The 27,034-nt window shown below is 34.7% G+C and overlaps 2 protein-coding genes across 2 annotated transcripts in view; one reads left to right on the forward strand and one right to left on the reverse strand.

Annotated features, from left to right (window-relative positions):
* The first annotated feature begins 1,416 nt into the window (after positions 1-1,416).
* On the forward strand, positions 1,417-2,947 carry LOC128679176 (uncharacterized). Its single transcript, XM_053761238.2, has 4 exons — positions 1,417-1,626; positions 1,750-1,900; positions 2,266-2,426; positions 2,728-2,947. The coding sequence occupies exons 1-4, from the start codon at positions 1,512-1,514 to the stop codon at positions 2,859-2,861; spliced, it is 561 nt and encodes a 186-aa protein (XP_053617213.1). The 5' UTR covers positions 1,417-1,511; the 3' UTR covers positions 2,862-2,947.
* LOC128679170 (uncharacterized protein) overlaps positions 2,944-27,034 on the reverse strand; it is a 43,634-nt gene continuing 19,543 nt past the window's right edge. The window contains exons 4-12 of the mRNA XM_053761228.2: positions 20,644-20,787; positions 19,917-20,018; positions 19,201-19,381; positions 11,970-12,075; positions 11,029-11,160; positions 8,281-8,419; positions 7,062-7,201; positions 6,258-6,455; positions 2,944-5,423 (exon numbers count right to left, since the gene is read on the reverse strand). Coding sequence (XP_053617203.1) covers positions 5,263-5,423; positions 6,258-6,455; positions 7,062-7,201; positions 8,281-8,419; positions 11,029-11,160; positions 11,970-12,075; positions 19,201-19,381; positions 19,917-20,018; positions 20,644-20,787 — 1,303 coding nt within the window. The 3' untranslated portion in view covers positions 2,944-5,262. The remainder of the gene's footprint in view (positions 5,424-6,257; positions 6,456-7,061; positions 7,202-8,280; positions 8,420-11,028; positions 11,161-11,969; positions 12,076-19,200; positions 19,382-19,916; positions 20,019-20,643; positions 20,788-27,034) is intronic.

The following is a 27,034-nucleotide window of genomic DNA, read 5'->3' on the forward strand; positions in this document are numbered from 1 at the left end:
CTTTTTTTTAGTTTTCTTGGGCTACTTTATACAACTTTCTATATTATGGACTGGGCAATACTAAACAGTATGTCTCCATCCATTCTGTATGTTTTGACGCTATACCAGCAAAATGTGTTTTTTATATTAGGTCCTTACATATGAATTTGGCGTTTGGTATAGGAGGAACAAAAAGTTGAATATTTTTTAATATATTTATTTAATCAAAGTAAGAACTATTATTATCTATATACTTTTGCCATCTCATAGGTAGTTCATTGATCCATTTACTAAAAAAACCATTCGGACGAGAATCAATAAAATCTTTGAAGGCGGTTTGGACTGCCCTATCGGAGTTGAATTTTTTCCCTTGGAAGTTATACAAATTTCGAAAAAAATTGTAATCTGTTGGAGCAAGGTCCGGGGATTACGGTGGATGTCTTAGACATTCCAATTGAAGCTCCTCTAATTTGGTAGCAGTCTGTTGTGCAGTGTCTAGCGTTGTCGTGAAGCAGCAGTGGCGTGGAGCGATTGACCAGCCTCGGTTGTTTAGCAGCTAGCTTTTCCATCATAGTTTGCAATTACTGACAATAGATATCTGCCGTAATCGTCTGGCCAGATTTGAGAAAACTGTAATGAACGACACCGGCACTAGTCCACCAAATGCTTACAAGTAACTTTTTTTGGGTCAATTTTCGCTTGGGGCACGATTTGGCTGGCTAGCCAGGGTCCAGTCATTGCGATGAGAGTTTCCGATTATTGTAGAGAATCCACTTTTCATCACAGGTAATGATTTGATTTAAAAACCCTTCATTATTGTGCCGGTTAAGTAATGTAACGCAGCAGTCGACACGCGTTTGCCGGTTTGCTTCACTCAATTCGTGAGGTACCTACCCACCTTCCAAGTTTCTTAATCTTCCCAATTTGCTTCAAGTGGATTAAAATAGTTTTATCACTAACACCGAAGCCTGAAGCTAACTCGGACGTGGTTTGCGATGGATCTGCGTCCACAATAGCCTTAAATTCTTCATTATCAACTAGGGTCTCTGGCCGTCCACGGGGCTTGTTCTGCAGGTCGAAATTTCCAGAACGAAAACGTTGGAACCAAAAACGCACTGTGTTTTCTTTTGCGACACGACCGCCATACACATCATTAACCCTTCCGTTTACCCGAGCCGTTTCCGCAGCACTGGTGCCACGGTGGAAATCGTACTCGTAAATAACGCGATATTTCTAGTTTTCCATTTTGTAAACTGAGTGAAGCTAACAGAAAAATCAGAAGAAAAATAAAACAAATGAATGACGGTTAACGAAACACAAATACTTGAGTAGGGTACCTATTTACTACTGAATCGACAGTATTTTATGCTTATGGCAACATTGTGCTTGTTTAGTCATTGTCATTTCTTCTTTAACTGTCAATCTCAAATTGTAAACAACAGTGACAGTGTAGGTTACGCAGATAGGTACATGGGTACTAGGTAACAAGTTTTAGGTAGGTAGGTACTGAAAAAATAATAAAACTTACTACAATGTCAGACTCTTCAGAAGATGAGGACCTTTCTCGATTTCGTGAAGCCGTGGATACTTCTTTTACAAAGCTTATAAATGATTCTCGAAACAAAACTTTAGCAACCAACGAAAAAGGTAGAATTCTAACCCTACGTAACACTGTATGATAATAAATTCAAATATTAATAATTTTACTACTCCCTTTTACCCGCGGCTTCGTCTGGTTTGAATTTTTGTTTGTTATAATTTTTTTCACAGAAAAACCAAAGTCTGAGAGATATCTAGAGGAAGCCAGCCACTACAATGATGTGAAAGTACCAGAAGAACTACAGAGACAGATTGGATATAAACTTTCAGATGTAATTAAAAGACATATTAAGTTTGTTGATACAGAACCTTATGGAGTCAAGTAAGAAATCAATATTTTGAGGATATTTGAATGTTCTTTATTATGGGATCACTTACACAAAATTATTCACGAAATGTTAATATTAGTAGTAATTTCAGCCTTTTTCTATACCTATTGCAGCAAGTTACCCTTTATTAAAAAGAAATATCAGCTTGAGTTCAATGAGTACCTACTCTACTCATTGTTGATCTTACATTGATTTCAAATTACTATTTTAATTCCCTAGTTAAAGAAGAAAAATATTTATGGAGAAAAGGAAAATAAAACTTACACATACATTTAAAATAATACTGATGTATATTGCTGTTATTTTGTTATTTTTTCAAGGAGAATTTGAATGAATTTTATGGTGTTTACTATTGCAGAAATGGCAAGATCAAAGGTGGAGTGAAACTGTTTAAAGATTCAGTTGGTTTCTTATCCGCCGAAGATCCTAAGGACACGTACACCGCTGTCCACAACGCGGAGTCTAGGAAAATTAAAAAGAAAAGGAAACAAATCGAGCAAGATGATGTTAATGAAAATGGTAATTATGCTTTTCGAATATTATTATTTCCAGGTTGGGGATGCCAATGCAAGTACCGGAAGGTCGATTGGTACCTCTCATTCTGGGTCCATTTCACCTACAGGCCCCAAGATCCTTTTTTGTGGTGCGGGCTAACTGGTGACCCTAAGTCACCAGAAATGGGTTTACGCTCAGTTTCTTCCCAAACAGTTGGATTCAAACCCATCAACTTTTTGGATTTGTGTTGTGCATAAGTTTTAGTTTATTTAAATATTTTATCAATTTTACCCATTTAGTTCAACGACCCATTACTTTTTTTTAGATAAAATAAAGGTAGTAACAGTTGATGGGGAGTATGTATTATCAAAAGAAGAGACCAAACATTGGAAATCAAGGCGGAAAGAGAAGGTCTTCAAATACAAAAAGAATGGAAATATATTGACAGCGGTAGAGTAAATTGTTAGGTATATTTTTTTTTAGAAGAAAAGTTTGTCGTTTATCGCAATTGTATATTAATTAAGAAATAAAAGACAATATAAACATTTACCTTTTTTATTTACACTAATAACTACATTAACAATGTAATATGTACAAAAACAACAGTATCACATCAACCGCTTCATTGTTACAAAAGAATTTATACGAGGCAATTTGATATAAATATAGATTTTGAAAGTAGGAAAGCGGACACTGGAATATTAGGAGACAAGTGATTTCAAATTGTCAATTGTTTATATGGTAAACAGTTTCATAAACATGAGATACCAAGTTTTATCAAAAGTGGTTTAGCTGGGAAAGCATATAAGACATAAGCAGACTTTCGCATTTATAATATACGAATAGTATGATAATGCGTCCAAACCCACAAAATACAAATGTCTTATTCGAAAAAGATTTATTTAGAGAAGATTCCAAAATATATATTTGACATATTCGGCTGTAACGCTCCGAAAACCAAAGTCCGCTTAAAAAGTCTTGCTGTAATTTTACGACTGGCCGCCGGCCAAGGAGCTTTGAACCTACCCTCTTTAGGAATTTAGTAATTAGTGTAGGCACATGAGTAAATAAAATACAAAATTTCACACCTATACTAGTTACATGAACACAGATCGTCATCACATTTTTTCGATTTCTTTTAATTCTCAGTTAAAAATACATATTATATCTATTTCATCTAGAGTTTACATGTTTTTTTACAATTTTATGACCTTGTCATCTACCCTATTTCAAAGCCCCTAATATCCCTAAACCCCCTTGGGGTCTATAGCGTTAGGGGCCCCTAAGCCCCCAACCCTATAGACCCCAATTTTTTGTTGAGATGTGTTTGAATCCTAACTAATATTATAAATGCGAAAGTAAGTTTGTTTCTTACCTCTTCACGCTTAACCTGTTTTTGCATACACGTAGTTTAAAATACGGAGAAGGACATAGGGTACCTTGTGTCCGGAAATTCCCACGGGAGCGAAGACCCGGAGTTCAGCTAGTTACTTATAAATTTAGATAAAAAATTGATAATAATATGATGGCGATGTGCGGCTACGCAGAGCCATAAAATGATAACAGATAGGCGGCTTTATTTTGTATACGTTAGCTATATTCATTTATGTCACATACGCACATTTTATCAACTTGTGAGATTACCTAATAACTTATTAAATTGTTAAAATATTGCTCACAACACTGTAATAAAAGTGAGTACTTATTAAATAGACACAGCGTGAGAGGTCCGATCCGTCCGGTCCTTCCGATAATAGTCCGGCCACGTTGTTGTTATTAGTGACTGTAGCGTGGGACTACTTTCGTGACATCTTTCGTTCTCTCTCTTACTGCTACATAAAAATACATAAAATTGTACGATTTGACTTATTGGATAAGCACTTATTTTATAGGAACTCAAGAAAATAATCTTAAGTTTTATTTCAATTCATAATGCTAGGTTAAATAGAAGTCATTGGTCATACATCATACACACAACTATGATTAAAATACGAATATTCGAAAATGGTCCAACCAAACAACATTAGCCTAAGACACGGATGAGATTGTAGGATATTTTCAGAAATGATAAAAAAAATATGACAGTGTGGGAAAAACAGACGGAAATTTTGTAAATATTTCTACAAAAATCTGTTTTCTACTCTATATAGGACAGTGTCTTTTATGGAGTTTTACAAGTAACCCTTTACAAGCGTTGCTAGTTGCTTTACCTCGTGGTTGAACTACTGTCCTACCGAGTTGTTTTACTAGTAGAACTACTGGGAATTTTCTTCCCAATAGAACTACTATTAACACTAAATACTATGATTCCAGTACACTTACAGTAAAAAATCTTTCATTGCGCACTAACAACCTAAAAAATAATTATCTATATCTCCGTCTTTCCTTGCTATCTCGCTCTTAATAATGTCATGGTTGTAACGAGATCGCAAATCAAACGCATTCATTTTCGAAAAGCAAATAAAATTAATTAGAACATTTAACAACACGGACATGATTGTATTTGTCACAGTTTGAATGTAACAAGACCTTTCCTTCCTTTCTTTGTAAAAAAAAAACTTGTTATACAATGCCCTTTGCCGTGTCTGTATATCTGTCTGTTCGCAATAAACTAAAAACTATTGCACACAGATTTTCATACGGGTTTCACCAATAGTTAGTGTGATTCCTCAGAAAGGTTTAGTTGAAAAATTATTACAGTTTTACAACACAAGCCGATAGTGTAGTTACAAAATTGAATAAATACAAATATTGTGATTTCAATTCTCTAACAACATTAAGAGAATAAATACACTACCATATTTACACTTCCCATGCAAGTACATACATACATGTATACGTACATACACACAGACCACGGTTACATCCGACTGCTGTCTGTGGGGACCACTGGCAGAGTCCTGCCTCCGTTTCTAGTTGGCAGCTCATCGGGAGCGAACGCCGTGTTGTCGACGCCCGCGGGGCCGCGGGGCTCCGCGGGCCCGTCCATGAGGAACATGGTGAGGAAGAAGAGGATACTGCCTGGAAGCGAATTATATGTTTAGTTCAACGCATTAAGGGCCCAGACAAGAGGCCTAACTGCGGTAACTAGTCTTCGAGAGGGAAGGAAGAAGGAAGGATATGTTCAGTTGACAAATTCATACAAACATCCATACTAATATTATAAATGCGAAAGACTGTCTGTCTGTTCGCTTTAACGGCAAAGCCACTGGACCGATGTTGATGAAATTTGGTATGCTAAGGACCCCGTTCAAACATAGGCCACTGGGTGAATTTCACGAGAGTTTTGGACGCCGCCGCGGGCACTCATTAGTGTTTATTAAATTGTACCATACACAGTAATCAATTTAATTATCCTATTTTATAAATAAGTAAAGTACTGGTACAATGTTAAATTTATAAAAGTTTAATTTTAAAAAAATATTATTTAAAAAAATGTGCGACACTAATGAAACGCTACACGCCGCTTTCAAACAGTCGTGAAATTACTACTACTTACTTAGGTTTTTTTTTAGAAATCAACCCCCAAACGATTATAAGGGGGGTGAGAGTTTGTATGAAAATAATGTCTGCTCCGCTATCGCAGAGAAGTCACGGTGAGCTTATAGCTCATATCAGTTTTCATATTATGACAGTATGTAAGCCCTTCTGGCATAATAGGGACCAACACTGTTTGAATGAGTTTCTTTCGGCATTTCTTCTCAGCAGTGGTCGTTCCGAAATGCTAGTAGTTTGTAGCTTTGGTAAACATCATTTAATTTAGAATATGACGTGAAAAAGTGCCTGTGAAGGCCTAATTTCTGAATAACTGATTTGATTTTGATTTTGATTTTGACACAACAAAATATGACTCACTGATGCCGTAGAATCCAGCGTAGAAGATCATGATGGCCTCTCTGTAGCCGATCGCCTTGGAGACGGGGTCGACGAGGATGGGCAGGTTGCCGCCGACGTTGTTCATCACGAACAGGAACACGCCCACCGTGGTCGAGCGCACCGACAGCGGCACGATCTCCACGAGGATAGCGAACACTATTCCGAACCACATCTCCGCTAGAATTCAATGATCTTATTAGTTGGGAATCGTGAAGAAATGTACAATGAAAAGCTCAAGGATAGGTATTATAGATCCATCGTTCGCCAAAACTACTTATAATTTTGCCAACCATTTTCAGTCAATTTAATTCTGGGTGAATTTCACGATCGTTTTGAACTCCGACGCGGGCTGTCATTAGTGTTTATTAAATTGTATCATACACAGTAATTAATTTATAATTATCCTATTTCATAAATAAGTAAAGTACTTACTGGTACAATATTAATTTTATAAATGTTTAAATTATTCTTTATTCAAAAAAAATGTGCGACGCTAATGAAAGGCACACGCCGCGTTCAAACAGTCGTGATATTCACCCTCCTACTAAGTATGCCTATAAATGCGAAAGTTTGTGATGATATTTGTTACTCTTTCACGCAAAACCTGCTGAACGGATTGTTACGAAAATTTTTATACACGGTCAGAATATAACCTAGAATGACACATACTTAAGAACTTTTCATCCCGAAATTCCCACAAGAGCGAAGCCGAGATTCATTGGCCGATGGACGCTTGCAACACCAAGAGCACACGCGCGTTGTTTTCGCGTTAATTTCTCTTACCGAAGAAATAGGAGATGGCGAGCGTGATCATAGCCCACAGGGGGCCGAACACGACGGAACCGAAGGCGGGCAACGTGGCCACCAGCTGGGACAGAGCTAGCACCAACACGCGCGAACGAACACCCATCTTCGCTACGAACCTGAATGGGACGGAAAATATTTCGATACACTTTTTCATAAAAACGTCAATTTGGAAACGAGGATTTCGCAAAATATGTATTCAAAATCAAAAATCAAAATCAAATCATTTATTCAGAAATTAGGCCTTCACAGGCACTTTTTCACGTCATATTCTAAATTAAATGATGTTTACCAAAGCTACAAACTACTAGCATTTCGGAACGACCACTGCTGAGAAGAAATGCCGAAAGAAACTCATTCAAACAGTGTTGGTCCCTATTATGCCAGAAGGGCTTACCATTTTTTAAATATAAATTTATGTATAATTTTTTATCAGTAATATAACAACGTAAGTACACGATAGAGTACATGGTCAAAAGGTATACTGAAACATATTATGATTGTGATCAAGTGCTGATGAAAGGAAAATATATATACTTATATATATATATATATATATATATATATATATATATATATATATATATATATATATATATGTATAATTAACCAAACAAAAAACTTTTAATAAAAGATTATTCGTTCTTGCGTTGTAGGGACTATAGCTCGGGACTTACATGCGCCCTGTAAAAATATTAGCGATAGGTAATCATAATATAGTTACTTTATAGGAAAGTCGATTATTTTGCCGATGACGTCATAAGGTACAATTAATTATTATACCAAATCGCCCCGCTTTGATAAAGTTTTCGGCGGAAAATGTTAATAGTTTTTGTTTATGTCTTGGGAAATAATTCAGATTCCTTTGAAATATTTTTTTTTCATTACTTATACTGAAAAGAAAATATATTAAAACTAATAAAAACAAATAATTTAAAAAAGGATTTAGGAATTATTACACGGAATTATTTACACATATTTACAAAAAAGCCAGTCCCTGCAATTCGTTACCTTGAGGTAGCGTGCCCAGAAGGCAATGACAGCATTGCCACGTTGAATGGCAATGCCTAATCTCTGGCCTAGATATATGCCAGCCTTTTGGTCACCTGTTAGGTACCGCAATGATTTTAGTGGAGACGGCTTTGTATAATTTGTGGGCTGAAGGCTCCCACGGACCCAAGTCTCAATGTCTACTCACTTGTCAGAGACGATTCCTCCGACGACGACGCCCACGGACCCGATGCCCACCGTGACGGCAAACAACCACCAGCCCAGATCCACGTCCGGGAAGTAGTCACGGTAGTATAGATCAGCATTGTACGCGAAGCACATACCACCTGTGAAGAAAGAAAGAAAGAAAGAAAGAAAGAAATGCTTTATTCGCAAAAATAATAAAGTTACAGTTTTTATATTTATTATACATGTAGGTACACAAACTAGGGGTTTATGCCGAAAAGGATCCCAGCTTAGCTTTGTGCCATGACTGAAAGACACAGCGCTGATTTTCAGCTGGTACTTACATAAGAATAAATATAACAAAAAAAAAATATAATAAGTTGACTTATCATAGAAAAAATCAATTTGAAAAAAGATGGTGTGGTTGTAGGTATACAAATAGTATACATTATATACCTATAATGTATACTATACATTATATATACGACTTAATTATATAATGTATACTATACATTATATATAGATAATTACAAAAACACCGTCGCGGGCCTTCTTATGGTGTTGCCAGCACCTAATGTCGGCTCCACACTGTCATCGACCATTTTGCCAAACTTTGGCGGATTCGGTAAACATGGCTGGTTTTTCATTGCGGTAAATAAAAGCACTCTAACTAAGCAATATTCACGCATTCGCGTAGGCATTGTGTCTGAGTCTGGAGCTGGCATACAACATCACACGGAAATAAATCGCGCCGTCGCGATAAAATTATACCTAAGGACGGATTTCACGGGTTTTTCACCAATAGATAATGTTAGCGTGGTTTTATCCGAGCGAAGACGGAACAGTCCGCTTGTATTCTTTAAAATCTAATTAATTAATTTTTGCCTCCTCAGTTACCTACCTAATTGCAAGACAATCAACGACAGTCACAGCCGATCTTCAAGCCAGTGTGGCTTTGTTGCCTCGTAATTAATACCCGATTTTATTAAAGAAACTATAATTGTTGTCACAAATCGTCAACCAAATGCCTTAAACCAGTTACACACCCATTATAGACAAAGCCACCTTATTTCCGGGTCAAACACGAGCAAAATGTAACCTTGGATTAACTGTTACCAGGCTTGACTGGAAAGGAATATGATAAGTACTATGCAAAATTACTGTATCGACAAACAGCTTTAGCGAATCTTAAATTGCTTGTTTTTCATTGGGGTAAATAAATGCCCTTATATGGCAAAAACTAAGTTCAAATTAAAATTATTTATTTCAGACAAAGTACTTGGTCGTACAATTTTTATTTATTTATTGTTTTAAAAAAAGTATTGACAGGCCATGATTGTTCATCTTCTTGGTTGTTAAATTATAAAAATCTGTTTTTAGTAGGTATCATAGCCGTGCAAATTAAAAGGCAAAGATGGTAAGAATGGTATTGAATAATGAATGAATGAATGAATAAATATTTATTGGCAAGTAACAAGGACTCAATTTTTTATATACTTAATACCTATTGCCAATTCGTTGTTTTTTTGTTTTAAAGGTAGGTGTACAAATATTTTCGTATTCGTCAAGACAAGGTATGACTTGCTAAGTTACTACTATACAGCAAAAAAATACATTAAAAAATCAACGATTTTGAAGGACAATCACAAATACTTGAGACCGCCTACTAAATAAAAATTAAATTATTAATTAACGCTTAATTAAAAAGAGCACATGGATTTTTTGGCGCCAAAAACCTGATTTTTTTCGATAGATTAATTTTGAATAATGGGCACAAGGTTTTTGTACTAGCGATTATAGCATTTTAATAGCTTTTATTACACAGATACGAGTTTGTTAATAAGGTAATGTCGATAGTAATGCGTAATTTTTATGTTTTTTTTATATAGCAGTTTGTGTCCGGGCGTAAACCCACATCTAGTCTTTTTCTCATCTCCGCATGCTCCCAGTTGTATTCTGTGCTGTGACTCCGCGAAGCCCGGTTTCAACGTAAATAATAACTTAAGATTTGGAAGATTCGGCTGTGATTTTACAGCCGCCCGCCCGCCTGCCGTCAACCCTCCTTGAGAATGCTATTGTTGCCTATTAGCTACTTAGGCTATGTGTCCCTTAGTCGTCTCGTACGACATCAACGGGAGGATCTAGAGAGGTCCAATTTTAGGGCGGAATTAAACGCCACAAGAACGTAAATCCATTTCTGGTGAACTCTTTAATATGACGTAGTTAAAACTACTATGAAATCGAATTATCAAGGAGATGACAATTAGGCAGAAAAGACAGAAACGAACACAAAACACCAAGAACCGCACACAAATATCTGTTATCACAGACACAAATATTTGCCCGCTACGCGCTAAGAATCCCAGGACTTCCGTAAAGGGAATGAGTTTTTGATATCACTGACGTTGGTGCTAATAAACATATTTTCTTTCTTTCATTAAGCTGGACGCTCTATTGAGAATTGCTTCGACAAAGTACGCCTAAGTAATTACTTATCAACGGCAGATTTGAGTCCGCTATTAAAACTTTGACAGCGAGAACAAAACTTGTTTAAACTTATGTTAATATCTATATATGTATATGTTATAAAATATAGTATCGTTGAGTTAGTATCCCATAACACAAGTCTAGAACTTACTTTGGGGCTAGCTCAATCTGTGTGATTTGTCCTAATATATTTATTTATTTATTTCTTTTGTTCCTTTTATAAATACTGTAATAGGATACACATGTATGGTAACAAATAAATAAATAGATAAAGAGAACTCACCACAATGTCTGATGGAGGCAGCTAGACAGAGGAGCAGCACCCTGGGCTGCGCGATCACGTGCCAGATCGTGATCTGCGGCATCTTTTTGCCCGACTCCAGCGCCGCGTCGCTGCCCTTCATGTTGTTAGCACCTAACGACATCACAAGTATTTTAATTATACATAAATAACGACCTTTATTTTTTTACGAGTATACGTATAATGTATATTTGTGCGCTTAGTTGTAATATACTTATAGGACTCACATTTGTCAGTTTTCATAGTTGAATAAAGAATTTTGAAATTGTAAACCATACTCAAACTCAAACTCAAATATCTTTATTGCAGTAACTGTGTAGTACAAGGTGTGGCACATACAATACAATAGTTTCAACAGTTTACCCTTACAGGCATGCAATATTAGCGTTATGTTACACTTATAACACATATATATATATATATATATATACTTACCTAAGTTTGAGCATAAACTTGAATTATTTAAATAATCTTACATGTAAAGAATCAGAGTATTTATTGTTGATTTCTTTAGTTGAGTTGATATTTAAATAATGGTGAGCCCTTCTGGCATGATAGGGACCAACACTGTTTGAATGAGTTTATTTTGGCATTTCTGATCAGCAGTGGTCGTTCCGAAATGCTAGTAGTTTGTAGCTTTGGTAAATATAATTTGATTTAAATTAACCATTTTCAATTTAATTTGAAAAAGTGCCTGCGAAGGCCTAGTTTCTGAATAAATTATTTGATTTTGATTTTCGTTGAAAATGAATTATATAATAGTAATTTCCTAAAAAGTCTATTACATTTCTGTCAAATCACAAAATACATAGGCGCCTAGAAAGATTTTTTACGTAATAAGACTTATAAGAAAAAATGCACTTTAAATGCCTTCTTCCAAAAAAATGACTATATTCTCGGGAAAATTCCTTTTATATTAATACCTTCTTCTCCAATGGTAGTCCTGGGTGGTTCTCGAAGCGTGAGGAAGGTGAAAAGGGCGATGATGAGACCCACAATACCGGCTCCATAGTAGCACACACGCCAGCTCTGTCAACAACCGGAACTGTTAGAATTTAGAAAGAAGAAAAAGAAAAACTCTCTCCTTCATCTGAGCGTTTTCTTGGTTGTTTCCTCAGCCCTATATCCTTCTCCGTTTTCTCCTTCAAACTACATGTACGCAACATTTCAAAAATATTGGTTTAGTAAATGGAAGTAACAAACAAACTAAACATTGTGAAGTAATCGCATATACATGGTTACTATATACATGGTTACTGATAAAAAATTATATATCAATTTATATTTAAAAAATGGTAAGCCCTTCTGGCATAATAGGGACCAACACTGTTTGAATTAATTTCTTTCGGCATTTCTTCTCAGCAGTGGTCGTTCCGAAATGCTAGTAGTTTGTAGCTTTGGTAAACATAATTTAATTTAGATTATGACGTGAAAAAGTGCCTGTGAAGGCCTAATTTCTGAATAAATGATTTGATTTTGATTTTGATTTTGATTTTGACTAGGGTTACTGGTATCTAACGCATAACCTTCCAAAGGCGCATAAGGTACATAGTAACATCTTTTGTTCTACGACTTTTGTCTAAACGTAATAAATACAAAAACTCTATGTTCGATTCCGCTACATAACGCTACTGTACTGTCTCGTGTTACTTGGCTTTGCTATTACATAGAGTTAAGATGTGTAGAATCGCAAATTAGATTGTATTTTTTTTATATGAAAAAAAAATACTACGAATCACCAAAAGTCATAGAATAAAAGATGCTTGTTTTGATGTACCCAAGTAGTCTTTAGGAGGTTTTGCGTTTGATACCCTGTAACCCTGTATAAAAATACTTGGGATGAGATATGTCAGCTTTTTAATTTCGATTTCATTTTAGCATTTTAAAATATTTCGAAATTTTTCAAAATCTCTCTTGTTTTAATTTACAACAAAATAACAACAACACACAAATACAGCCTGTATTGTTCAGCGGTGTAGGATTCGAACCACCGAACCACCACCGAATCACAACTAATCTGGTCTACTGAACCACATCCTCAAGCGAGTCTGTTTAAGTAGATCTGTCATAAAATATGATTTATTGAACACGTGCAAATATGATGAACGTCCTACGTGGTATTATTGTATAAGGAAACGACAATTACTGACAATTTAAATTCCCCACCAGCATGAGAATGTTGTAATCTTAGAGTTAATAAAGATATATTAATGTTTTAGAGTATCCATTCAAAGTGGTGATGGTTAAGACACAAGCCTGTGGCCCGAAAGGTCCTTGGTTCGAATTCTACTCGTGCCACATGAGTTTGTATACTACTAACTCGTGTATAGCAGTTTTCATCGTCCACACGTGCTTCCGGTGAAGGAAAACATCGTGAGGAAAACTGCACAATGATTGATAATCAACTTGTGAGTGAAATGGGGAAGGCAAACCACTACATTTATTAATAGTGCCAAGAAAGTCATTGCGTGTATTTCATTCCACATAATTACCACGACTCTCAGTAGTGAAGAATACGTTTATGAAGAAGAGTAGGTATGCATGCGATGGCGAAAATAAATGTTGAGTATAAGTTAGTGGACAGCCACCACATTTAAAGGTTATATTCTATTATATTATATTGTTTATGGTTATCTCATAGAGTGACATTGTTGTTGTGAAAAATGGTTTAAATTTGTAAGACGTTAAAATGTAGCTGATAGAAATAGAAGAGAAATAAAATGATTTAATATAAAGGAACTTTAATTAATTGAGGCATTCAGGTCTACAAAGCCAATAGCACGCTTCCACTGCGCCAGATGCGTACGGTATAGTATGTAATAAATTTATTTGAATTTTAGAAAAATTACACAAGATGTCGGCAAACAAAGAATGTAATATTTTAAAATATAATGTGGTGCAATTTTCCGGAGAATCTTTTAACACGTGGGCCTTCCGAATCAAAAGTATTTTACGTGAAAATAATTGTATTGAAGCGATAGAAAATGAGGAGTTTTATAAAAAAGAAACAGCTACACAAAAAAATCTAGAGGCGCGAGCCCAAGCTCTAATAATAGCAGCTGTAGCGGATAGCCATTTAGAATATGTAAGAAAAGATTCGGCCTACCATATGTTCAGAAATTTAGAACAAAATTTTAAAGAAAAAAGTACAAGAAGTAAACTATTTTTACGAAGACAATTAAATGAAATTAAATATATAGAAACAGAGCCTTTAAAACATCATTTTACAAAAATACAAGAAATTTGTACTTCATTAAAAGAGGCAGGAGGAGAAATTTCGGAAGAAGAACAGGTAAATTATATATTATTGTCGATGCCAAAATCATATGAGCCAATAGTAACAGCTTTAGAAACGATTGGAGATTTGAAAATAAATATGGTAATGGATAGATTATTAGGAGAAGAAGAGAAGAGAAAGAATTCGTCACAGGAGAATGAGAATAGACAGAGTGCTTTTAATTGCGGAAAAAGAGGAGTAAGAGGTAATTTTGCAGGAAGAGGTAATTATAATAAAAGAGGAAGTTATGATAATCGAGGATATATTCGAGGAAATTACAATAGTAGAGGAAATTATAACAGTCAAGGAAGATATGACGGTCAAGGAAATTATAACAGTCAAGGAAGTTTTAATGGTCAAGGAAGATTTAATGGTCAAGGAAGATTTAATGGTCGTGGAAGATTCAATTGTCGAGGAAGATTCAACGGTCGAGGAAGAGAACAAGGAAATTCATATTATATGTATGGTAATAGTAGTAATCAAGATAATGTTGCATATTTCAGAAGATCTGAAGATTCTGATGACTGGGTAGAATTTATTGTAGATTCTGGATGCTCAGATCATTTAGTTAATAATAAAATTTACTTTTCTCAGTATATAGATTTAAAACAACCAAAATTGATTTCAGCTGCCAAAAATGGTATTTCTCTCCAAGCGGTAGGTATAGGTAACATAGAAACTCAATGTTATGTTGGAAAAAAGTCAACTACATGTACAATTAAAAATGTTTTTTATGTGCCTGATTTAAGAAAAAATTTATTGTCAGTGTCAAGAATGGAGTCAAGTAATTTGTCTGTCACTTTTGAAAGAGGTAAAGTTCGAGTTTACGATTCTTCTAAGTTTTTAATTATGATTGGAAACTCTGATAATTCTCTATATAAAATTTATATGAAATTCAGTAAGAAAAATTGTAATAACTGTTTTTTATCTAATTCGGATAGTTTGTTATGGCATAGGCGTTTTGGTCATTTAGGCATGAATAATTTAAATGTTTTAACTAAAAATAATATGGTTGACGGATTAAGTGACTTAAAAAATTTAAACCTCGAAAATATGTTATGTGAGACTTGTGTGTTAGGGAAAATGACTAGATTACCCTTTAATAAGATAGGTTACAGAGCTAAAAGACCACTTGAGCTAGTGCACACAGATGTTTGTGGTCCTATTACTCCAATTAGTAGAGAAGGTTATAGATATTTTATCACGTTTATTGACGATTACACTCATTTTGTTATGGTTTACCTTATGAAACAGAAAAGTGAAGCTTTTGAATTATTTAGAGAGTACTATTATTATGCTACGAAACATTTTAACTGTGACTTATTAAAATTGAGATCTGACAATGGTAGAGAATACGTAACTAGAGAATTTTATAATTTTTGTAGAAATAACGGAATTCAAGTTCAGTACACGGTGCCATATAATCCTGAAATGAATGGAGTGGCGGAAAGAATGAATAGAACGTTGGTGGAAAAAACTAGGACACTTTTATTAGATTCACAATTGAATAAAGAATTTTGGGCGGATGCTATTTTGTGTTCTGCATATGTAACTAATAGAAGTCCAACAAAAGGGAAAGATTGTACACCAAGTGAATTATGGGAAGGAAGAAAACCAAACGTGATTAATATGAGAGTTTTCGGAAGTGTTGCTTATAATCATGTGCCATCTCAATTAAGACATAAACTTGATAACTGTGGAAAAAGAATGATAATGATAGGTTATGCTAGAAACGGTTATAGACTTTACGATGAAGATACTAAAAAAGTGGTGATAGGAAGAAATGTAATTTTTGATGAAAAAGAACGAAAAGAAAGACAGAATAATGTAGAACTGGAGTGCCGAGAGGTAAAAGAAGAAGATGTTAACAAAGAAAATAATAATGAAGAAAATGATAATGAAGAATTTTATGAAGCGGAAGATACATTAGAAAAAGATGATAATTCGAAGAAAATTTCTGAAAAAGAACAAATTGTAAGGGAGAAAAGAATAATTAGAAAACCCAAGTGGCAACAAGATTATGTTACTGATTTTGAAGGAAATGAAAATGAAGTAATGTATGCTTTAATGACTGGACAAATAGAAGATACGCCACATACATTTGAGGAAATAGATAAGAGAGAAGATAGTGAGTTATGGAGAAATGCAGTTAAGGAAGAGTTTAATGTTCTTGAAGATAGTGGAACATGGAGGAAAGTAGAAAGAAAGAGAGATATGAAACTTTTAGATACTAAATGGGTATTTACAAAGAAAAAAGTAGGTGATGCAGAGATATGTAAAGCGCGACTTGTTGTTTTGGGATATCAACAAACAGGACATATGGATAATTTATATTCATCTGTATTAAAGATGCAAACATTAAGAACATTATTAGCAGTTGCTGCAAAGAAAGATTTTAAGATTAAACAAATGGATGTAAAAGGAGCTTTTCTTTATGGTCGAATTGATGAAGAAGTTTATTTAAAAATACCTAAAGGATATTATATTGGAAAAGAAGATAATTACGTTTTCAAATTAGAAAAATCACTTTATGGTTTAAGAAAATCTCCGAAATATTGGTATGAGAGATTTACTGAAGCAATGTTGGATTATGGCTTTCAACGTTCTGAAAATGATTATTGTTTATACATGAAAGATAATGTTTATGTTTTATTATACGTTGACGATCTTTTAATTTTCGCGAAGCAGGAGACAGAGATAGAAAAAGTAAAGACATTTTTGACTACACAATTTAGAATGGAAGATCTAGGTAATACTGACATGACATATTTAGGAATTTCTATTAAGAGACTAAATGACTGTATTTTAGTTAATCAGACAAGATACTTAAAAAATATTCTTAAAATACATGGGATGAGTGATTGTAAAGGGATTGATACACCTATGGATGTAAATTTTAAATTTGAAGATGAAACTATTGATATGAATTATGAAGCTAAATGTAGATCTTTAATTGGTTCTTTGTTATATGTAACAGTGAATTCTAGGCCAGATTTAACGTTCTCTGTAAACTATTTAAGCAGATATCAATCTAAATCAAATTTGACTTTGTGGAAAGCTTTGAAAAGAATTTTGAGATATGTTAAACAAACTTTATATTATAATTTATGTTATAATAATTGTAATAATATTTCATTAGTTGGTTTTGCTGATGCAGATTGGGGTAGAGACGTTGATAGGAAATCAACTACTGGTTATTTGTTTTTAATTTTTGGTAACACTGTTGTATGGAAATCTAAAAAACAATCTGTAGTAGCTTTAAGTACGACGGAAGCAGAATTGGTAGCACTTTGTGAAGCTTGTGTTGAGTCTTGTTTTGTTATTAAGATTTTAAATGATTTAAATATTGAAGTAAAGGATTTTAAAATTTTTGAAGATAATCAAAGCACTATCAAATCTGTTCAAACTTATGATCAAAGAAAACTGAAGCATTTAGAAATTAAATATAATTTTATAAAACAAAAGATTGAGCAAGGTTTTGTTAAAGTTGAATATATAAGTACTAATAACCAATTAGCTGATATTTTTACTAAGCCTGTTAGTAAGTTATGTTTAAAAGAATTTGTTGTTAAGTTAGGAATTTTAAATGTGATGTCTGAGGAAGAGTGTTGAGTATAAGTTAGTGGACAGCCACCACATTTAAAGGTTATATTCTATTATATTATATTGTTTATGGTTATCTCATAGAGTGACATTGTTGTTGTGAAAAATGGTTTAAATTTGTAAGACGTTAAAATGTAGCTGATAGAAATAGAAGAGAAATAAAATGATTTAATATAAAGGAACTTTAATTAATTGAGGCATTCAGATCTACAAAGCCAATAATAAATAATAAATAAATAAATATATCAGGACAAATCACACAGATTGAGCTAGCCCCAAAGTAAGTTCTAGACTTGTGTCATGGGATACTGACTCAACGATACTATATTTTATAATAAATGCATATATAGATAAATATCCAAGACCCGGGCCAATCAGAAAAAGATCATTTTCCATCATGACCCGACCGGGGATCGAACCTGGGACGTCTCGGTTCAGTGGCAAGAACTTTACCACTGCGCCACCGAGGTCGTCATGAAAAGAAGAAGTATAGGGCCCAATGTGTGAAATAAATGAATATTTTATTATTTTGAGAAGTCACACACAAATTGTCCATGTCTATACAAATTGTAACTCTGTGTATTAATCATTGATCAAACCGGATCATACCTTTCTGAGCTAACATTGTATGTGTAATATATAGGTTTATTACCCTATGTATTTAAAACGTCAGTAAATATGATTAATGTGCTATGTAGTTACTGAACACAAAAACTTCTGGCACTCGTGCCGGCTTCGCTCGGATAGTATTATCGTGGCTCGGGTAAAACGATAATTTAAAAAAGTACATAGCTTACAAACAAAAATACAAATCTTTTCTCTTTATAATATTAGTATGGATTTAGCATGGGTATACATATACACATAATTACGTCGAGAAAATGGCAAAACAAAACATTGAAAAAAATGCGATTCAATCACCACGATTTGGTAAACCAGTTATTTTACTAAAAGTTCAGAGAGAAGCGGTGGTGGTGTAATGGTTAAAATAATACACGAGTTTATATACAAATCTGACTCACGTACCTATAGTAAGGTTTCATAGACTACCACCTGCTTCCCGTGAAGGAAAACATCGTGAGGAAACCTGCACACTGATTGATTAATTAACTTGTATATGAAATGGAGAAGGCAATGGCCAACCACTCCATTAATAGTGCCAAGAAAGTTGTTGTGTGTGTTTCATACCACGTAATGACCACGATCCTCAGCCATGAGGAAATACGACTACTTATGAAGAAGTGCAATGAAGTTTTAAATAAATAAATACTCACCAATCCCCACGCGTTGACCTGTGGGATGTATCTTCCCACAGGAAAAGCAATCCCGTATCCCCCGTAAATCCCCCAATTGAAGATGGACAACACTAGCGCCCTCTGGTGCTCCGGGAACAGATCTGTTAGGATTCCCGTGGCTAGGGGGTTGCACCCGGATTCTCCTGCCGCCATTACCATCCTAAAATTAATAATTAAAATTTAAAGAACGCAATGTATTTTAGTATCTGTTCGATTTTGTATACAGTTATTAGTGGAAACTTGGTTGGATTAAGTAATATTTAAGTTAAATTTGATTGTTTTTCTATATGACTGTTTGTATTACAAATAAAATATGTAATAAATAATAATACATCAGCTTCATACAAGCATATCATCAACAAAAGCTAAGAAGTCTTCTTCATAGACGTATTCAGAAAAACTATTGTTCATAACAAAATTAAAATGCAAACTAGTAGAAGCTAGATAGGTAGAAATTAACCCTAATTACTAGTAATAATAGGTATGAAAATTGTTAAAAATATGAAACAATGATAAGACAACAATAGCATTCTCAAGAAGGATTGATGTATGGCAGGCGGCTGGTTGTAATATCACAGACGCATAAAATATTTATGTTATTTTTAACACTTTAAAATATTTATGTTATTTTTTTACGCTGGCCCTGTGGCGTCCCAGCCCCGAACGCAACCTGCGGTGATGAAAATGAGACTCACCTAAGAACAACAAGATGCCAGTACTCTGTGACAGTTCCCATGAGGAGGATGGCGATGGCGAACACCAGGGTGCACACGGAGAGGACGCGAGCCCTGTTGTATCTGTTGGGAGTAGACACATTTACTTAGACTCGCGGGATCTTTACTATAGAGGTAGATAGATATAAATACGGCCATATACAGACGTAATACCGTTTATGTGCTATCTATACATATATTGTTATGTTGAGCGAGAAAATCGCAAGAATACAATACAATACATACCTACGTTAGATGCCCCATCTCTACGGGACTGTAACAACACTAATGGCGTGCTGTGATTGGCCGACGGCACGCGGACATTCCGTGGAGTTGTCATTCAAGACCCGACATGTTTTTTATATTGCTTTTTAGATTTATTACTTGATTCTGTATTATACTAAGTTAATTGAGATAAAGACGCAGTTTCATCCAAAAAGCTCCAGTTTGTAGCCCACCCTTGATACAATTTCGCAGAAATTAATCGACCCTTCGAATGTTTGACGAAGCAAGAGTTGGAGTTATTTTGCCTGTATCGTGATTTAGGCACAGCAATTTTCTCTTCCTCACCGAGCGTATTCCCTTTTGTTTCCTCAGCCGCTAGGCGTTGGAGCTTCTGCAACATCAGTTGTCATACCATAACCACAGCTGTTTTATGTCCCATGCCGAGTTCCATGCGACACAAGGATATCCTAGAGACTTCACTCACTTGTCAGCGACGACGCCCAGAATGACGCCGACCACAGTGAACACCGCCATGAACGCGGGTCCCGCCAGGATCTGGTAGTCGATGCCGAGTCCATTGTAGCCCCATTCGCAGTACCTCGTGCCGTTCAGCGTTAAGGTCTCGCATCTGAAATAGTGCCAGCAATTTTAGATTCTTGTATTGTATTGGAAGTATATGGGAGATACGTGTTCCTTTCTCTTCTTGTGACTGAATTTGCCTCTGCAAAAGCGGACCAGAACTGATTTTCATACAAACTTTATGGGATTTTAGAAAAAAAAATTGCCTAATTTATAACGGGATTATTTAACTACTTACATACCAAATTTCATCAAAATCGATCACGCGGTTTAGCCGTGAAAGCGATACAGACGGACAGACTTTCGCATTTATAATATTAATTGATATTAGTATGGATATCGATATAGATAAAAGAATATGAATTTGCGCCCTTAAAGGTCATGGCCACAGATTAAATAATACCCCAGTAGTCATGGCCCTTCAATTCTTTCCACCGATTTACATTCAGGGCGATACACCCGTGAGAAATTCGGGCAAAAATTTTAAGTTTTCTTGTCCTTAAATCAAAATCATTTATTCAGAAATTAGGCCTTCACAGGCACTTTTTCACGTCATGTTCAAAATTAAATGATATTTACCAAAGCTGCAAACGACCACTGCTGAAAAGAAATGCCGAAAGAAACTCATTCAAACAGTGTTGGTCCCTATTATGCCAGATGGGCTTACCATTTTTTAAATATAAATGTATGTATATTTTTTTTTCAGTAATATAACAATGTAAGTACACAATTAAAACAAAAGGAATACTGAAACATATTATGATTGTGATCAATTGCTGATGAAAGGGAAAAAAAAATGAAAATACATATTCCCCCCGGCAGCACCCGTTCACGAGTTGAAGCGTTAGTCAGCCATCGCGAAGCTCATCCACAATAGAGGGAACCTCCCGACCCGACCCACGACCATATAATCCTAAGCAAACATTAACCCACGGCCATAAGAAGCTAATCCATTAGACCATGAAGACAGTTTAAAAATGAAGATCAACAAGAGCGTAACGGTAGCTGTATCTTTGACACACCGTAGTAAATTATCATGGCTACAATCTGACCGTATTACAATTAACTTTCGATATAGGGAGTAATAATATATATCTATGTATCCTAACTAATATTATAAACGCATAAGTTTATTTCTTAACTCTTCACGCTCTATCTAACCTATCTTCTTGAAATTTTGCATACATAAATAGTTAGGACATATGGTACCTTTTCATCCCGGAAAAATAACTGTTCCCGTGGGAAAACGCAGGTAATAAAGATAAAAGATAGAGATATTTTATTTGTAAAAAACGCGTGTAAATTTACTCAACATGCTTTATCATAGTTTGGTGTGCAAATATATTATACAGAAGCTGTTATACATGTGAATAGTCACGCAAATTGGTAATGTATATTTTGTTAAGTAAAAAGATACAATATCTGCAGGTCCTATTGGCTTTTTGTGCAACAGTTATACAATAAATCTAGATTGGATCTGATTGACTAAAAAATCTAGACAGTATGTCCCAATATAGGCTACTTTATAAGTAAATTGGTATGTAACTGCGAAAGTTTCTGAAGATCTGTGTGTGTGTGTGTATGTATGTTTGTTACACTTTCACGCAAAATGTACTGGACGGATTGTTATGAAATTTGGTACACGGGTAGAATATAACATAGAATAACACATAGAGTAAGCGAAGCCCCGGGGCGCAGCTAGTATAAAAGATACGACACTAAAAGAGACAAAGGTGAATCAACGAAGTGCATTACAAAACCAATACTATTTTAATAAACAAATAAAATTGAGCACAATAACTAAAAAGAAAAAAAATTGTAGACATTTTATCTCTTCTGTGTGTGTGTTAATGTAGGTAATGAAATTTATGATTGTCGGTAGCGATTTATCAAATAAAAATAAGGTTAATTTTATAATACTCAAAAGAAATACCCGAGTGTCAATGCCATTGCATTATAATTTTTATTACCATCTCAATTACCAAATTAACAATGAGATAGGTAGCTACATTTGGCGGTCGTGACATCACACAACTGCAGGCTGCAAACAAATGCCTACTTGGCTGGGTAAAAAAAAATATATATTTTTAATAACCAAACACAATATATATTGAATCTCAGTTTAATTCATCTGTTTAATTTATGACATATATTTTTTTATTATTATATTTTAGTATATTTCAGAAAAGATGTTGTTGAATGTTGCATGAAAAAAAAATTAGGAATGCATTTTGACTCTCATAATACATTACTGTCACACAAGATCCATATAATTCGGAAAGTCGGAAAGACAACTGCTAAGTGCAAACAACTGCAGACTGCAAGCAACTGCGTGTACGTACAGCTGGCTTATCTGAGGGTTTTTTCATCATTGTCATCAATAGTACTATAATATTAAATGCATTAATGACATTTAAATTTGTACAATGACTTTGACACATAATATTACAACAAAATAAAAGTGAAAATGTGGGTGCAATAATTTTTACGTTTCTTTTTGTCATCTTCGCGCGCTTTAATTTTCCGCGGGAACACTTATTTTTCCGGTATGAAAGATATGTATATATATATATATATGTTTTTCTCCATACTTTAAACTATATGTATGAAAATTTTCAAGAAGATTATTTAAGTAGATAGAGCGTAATGTAAGGTAATAAACAAACAAACCAACTTACTTTCACATGTATAATATTTGTTAGGATTAGGACAGTTAGGATAGCCTATAATCAACAATAACAATATCTACCAGGTTTTGCAGATTATAGGTCAATGTTCAGGAAAACAACACAAAAAATTGCCGGCTAGAAAGTAAAGGGCCGGCCTTGGCGTCCTTTGACCTTCAACTCGCATCCCAAGGTCATGACCAAGCTGTTCTCTGTCATTAGATAGAACCAATTTAACGCTGATTTGGCCACTCAATACATTTATGCAAGTAATGGTTTCTTGATAAACATAGGGTATGAAAACTTTTTTACCCACAAGTTTGAGAATTACACGATAGGTATAAAATCTGTCTATGCGTCTGCGCTGTGCCGACATCATGCTTTTTTTCTGCAAAAACAAATGCGTTCACCATATTTGCTGTAGTTACATTTAAATATTTGCTCGTAAAATTACCAAAATAAAATCTTTGTCGAATACCTAATACCTATAGTTATTTGTAATACTTAGACAAGATTTAACAAAATTCAAATTCTAGTTATCCGTATAGGGCACGGTGGCTTTTTAGCTGTATGTTCGCTATCTAAAGATATTCATAGCAAAACATACCGTTTTTTCACTCCTATATAAAATTAGCCTACAACTGTTTGTAATTTGTATAAAAAGTCGAAAATTGAGATTTTTATTGGAACTTGTAGTACTGTATCAACTGAGCTCTTGTGATTTCATTAAAATCGTCCACGATGCGTACACGTAGAGACGGCACGTGGACGTTAGTGACGTGCTACGTGTGTACGAGTATGTTTCGTGGCAGGCCTTCTGGTCCCTACCAAGGACGTTATAATACCCTGTAAGGATTTACTAGGTATTTCTAAGGTCGATACTCACTAATGCTTTTACACTTAATTCCAATGTCTTCATCATCATCATTTCAGCTTCTTTGTGCCCACTGCTGAGTATAGCCCTCTCTCCGCGTACGCCACCCTCCTCTGTCCTGTGCCTCTCTCATCCATGTACAACCGTCGTCGTCCGCCCATCAGACATCGACCATCGACATTTCAGAAAAGATAAACCTTCGTGTTTTCTCGTAATAAAATAAAACAATACTTCTAACTGAATTATGTCAAATTAATTGAGATAGGATGAGACATGACAATAATTATTGTGGGGGGATCTTTGTGGGACTAATAGAAGCCAATTTTTTCTGTCTCTCTCTGTCTGTTTGTATGTTCGTTCGCGCATCATGCGGAAACTTCTGGAAGTTGATGTAGTTTTCACAGTCGTATAACTTGAAATCTGATAGGTTCCATCGCGATACGTGTTGCTTAGATCCCGAGTTCTTCACAATAATAAGTTATTCATTGGATGCATGAAATAAACGCGAGTGAAGCCGTCGGCAAAAGCTAGTATAAAATAGTATGAATTTTGTGCACTATACAATGAATACAATCCTTATTTAGACACGGGCGCATTGTCATCCGGGTTTTGTCATTGTTGTTACCTTGTCACGTCATTATTGCATTGATATTAATTTACTATGAAGAAGGCCAAAACGTACACTATCATTTGATTTGAGTCAGTGGAAACGAGTAATATTATAACAAGGAAGAGGTAAAAAACTGGCCAAGTGCAAACAATTATGAAATAAAATTAAAAAAAATACAGAAGTTTTGTATCTTATAATTTTATTAAACTATTAAAACTCGAATAAAACTGTAGCCAGTAATTTAAAAATATTACTCCTGAACGTAACGGTAAAATTTCCTGAAATCGGTCCAGTAGTGTTTGAGTTTATTCATTACAAACAGAAAAAAAAACAAAAGTAGAAATTTCTCTTTATAATATTAGTATGGATAAAAAAGCCTATGCACGCCTAGCCTATAAAACTTGCATTACGCTATAATCATAATCGGACATAGATTGTCCGACTACCAGTTACTGCCATAACCAAACAATGATTAGAACCATTCTATACGTTTACACTTGTACAATCGAGGGCAAAAGTTTTGGTGTAATTTTTAACATTGATATAATAAAATCCTTTTATTGAAGAATATTACAAAGGAAAATTAAATTGGACGTGACTAATCCAGTTTGAGTTTAAGAAACTAACAATTTTAATGTAGATTATCCTATAGCTTAGGTTTGTAAAAATTCACAGAAGTAGGTACAAATTAATGGTAAGTTGGTAAGTTTTTCAGAATTAGATAGATAGATAGATAAAAACTTTATTTGTAGCCACAGTACACACACATACATCAATGTTAATACAAAAAAATAACTGACACAATAAACGGGTAAATAACAATCACACATAAGAAATGTGTATGTGTGCTGCAGCAATACAAAAAGGTCATGGCTCAACGATGATGTTGCTCCTCGGGGAGCAACGCGTTGATTTTCAGCCATAGCCACAGTAAGTGGAGAGCAAACAAGAAGAGTAATCAATCAGTAAATCAATAAAGTTACTTACATAGAACATTACATGGAAACAGGAAAGAGACGCAACAATAAAATGGAGAATTTTGTTGATCTGTCTATATCAAGCAATAATTCTGGAGATGTTCTTAAAAATTATTTAATATACATATATGAATAAATATATTAGGCCAAATCACACAGATTGAGCTAGCCCCAAAGTAAGTTCGAGACTTGTGTTATGGGATACTAACTCAACGATACTATATTTTATAACAAATACATATATAGATAAACATCCAAGACCCGGGTCAATCAGAAAAAGATAATTTTCCATCATGACCCGTCCGGGGATCGAATCCGGCCCTCTCGGTTCAGTGGCATGAACTTTAATACTGCGCCACCGAGGTAAAAATATTAATGTTTTACATAAGATAAAAGATCTGTAGGTCTCGGGAGATTTTTCGCGAACCTAATCGAATAGCCATCGATAAAATGTATATGGAAAATGAGCAGTGTCTCTTCTTCTTTGTGTATCGATGGCAAATCTATAAATGCTACACCATTGAATTGAAAACTATATTAAATTTTACACTTAAACCTTCCTCAGAAAAAAAAGAACAGGCAGACAGCAGGAAGTAATGTATGTATTGAAAAGCATAAGATAAACTATTACTTTTCCACACAAACTTTGATGTCGTCGACACGATTAAGTTTTCGCAAATATTCGCATCCCCTTGTTGTGTACGCGACTGTACAAGATGACTAATAATCCAGATCAATTAGCATCAATTTGCTCGCTCGCGATACGATCACGGCTGCGTTTCAACCGAACAATAAACATATCATGTTGTAGTCTGATTTTATCATCATTTAGTTAGGCTACCAACCAAATATATACCAATCAATGAATTGCCATTAATGAGGTCAAGTTCAATTATCCTCTAGACTTTATTGAATTGTGCCGGCTATACGCTATCGGCGAATTTAGACAGATGCCGACGGGAATTAATGAACATTACGTAGTTTATATGAGAGCTTTTATTTATCGCAATGAAAAAGCAGCAACGTACACCGAATTCGCTAACTTAATGCTAAAATCATATCAAACAGCCAACCATTGGGTCATGCAGGGAATAAATACTGTTTGTGCAATACTTTTAAACGGTCGTATAAAGAATTCTTTGTTATTGAGGTAAGTATTTAACTAACAC

The sequence above is a fragment of the Plodia interpunctella genome, chromosome 21 (genome assembly GCF_027563975.2).
Source record: "Plodia interpunctella isolate USDA-ARS_2022_Savannah chromosome 21, ilPloInte3.2, whole genome shotgun sequence".
Lineage (NCBI taxonomy): Eukaryota > Metazoa > Arthropoda > Insecta > Lepidoptera > Pyralidae > Plodia > Plodia interpunctella.

Bases quoted from the DNA above. Each gene is read 5' to 3' on its own strand.
- LOC128679176 (XM_053761238.2), top strand. From the start codon at position 1,512: ATGTCAGACTCTTCAGAAGATGAGGACCTTTCTCGATTTCGTGAAGCC. The intron at 1,627-1,749 runs GTAGAATTCTAA...TTTTTTTCACAG, and splicing joins TTTAGCAACCAACGAAAAAG to AAAAACCAAAGTCTGAGAGA. The intron at 1,901-2,265 runs GTAAGAAATCAA...TTACTATTGCAG, and splicing joins ACAGAACCTTATGGAGTCAA to AAATGGCAAGATCAAAGGTG.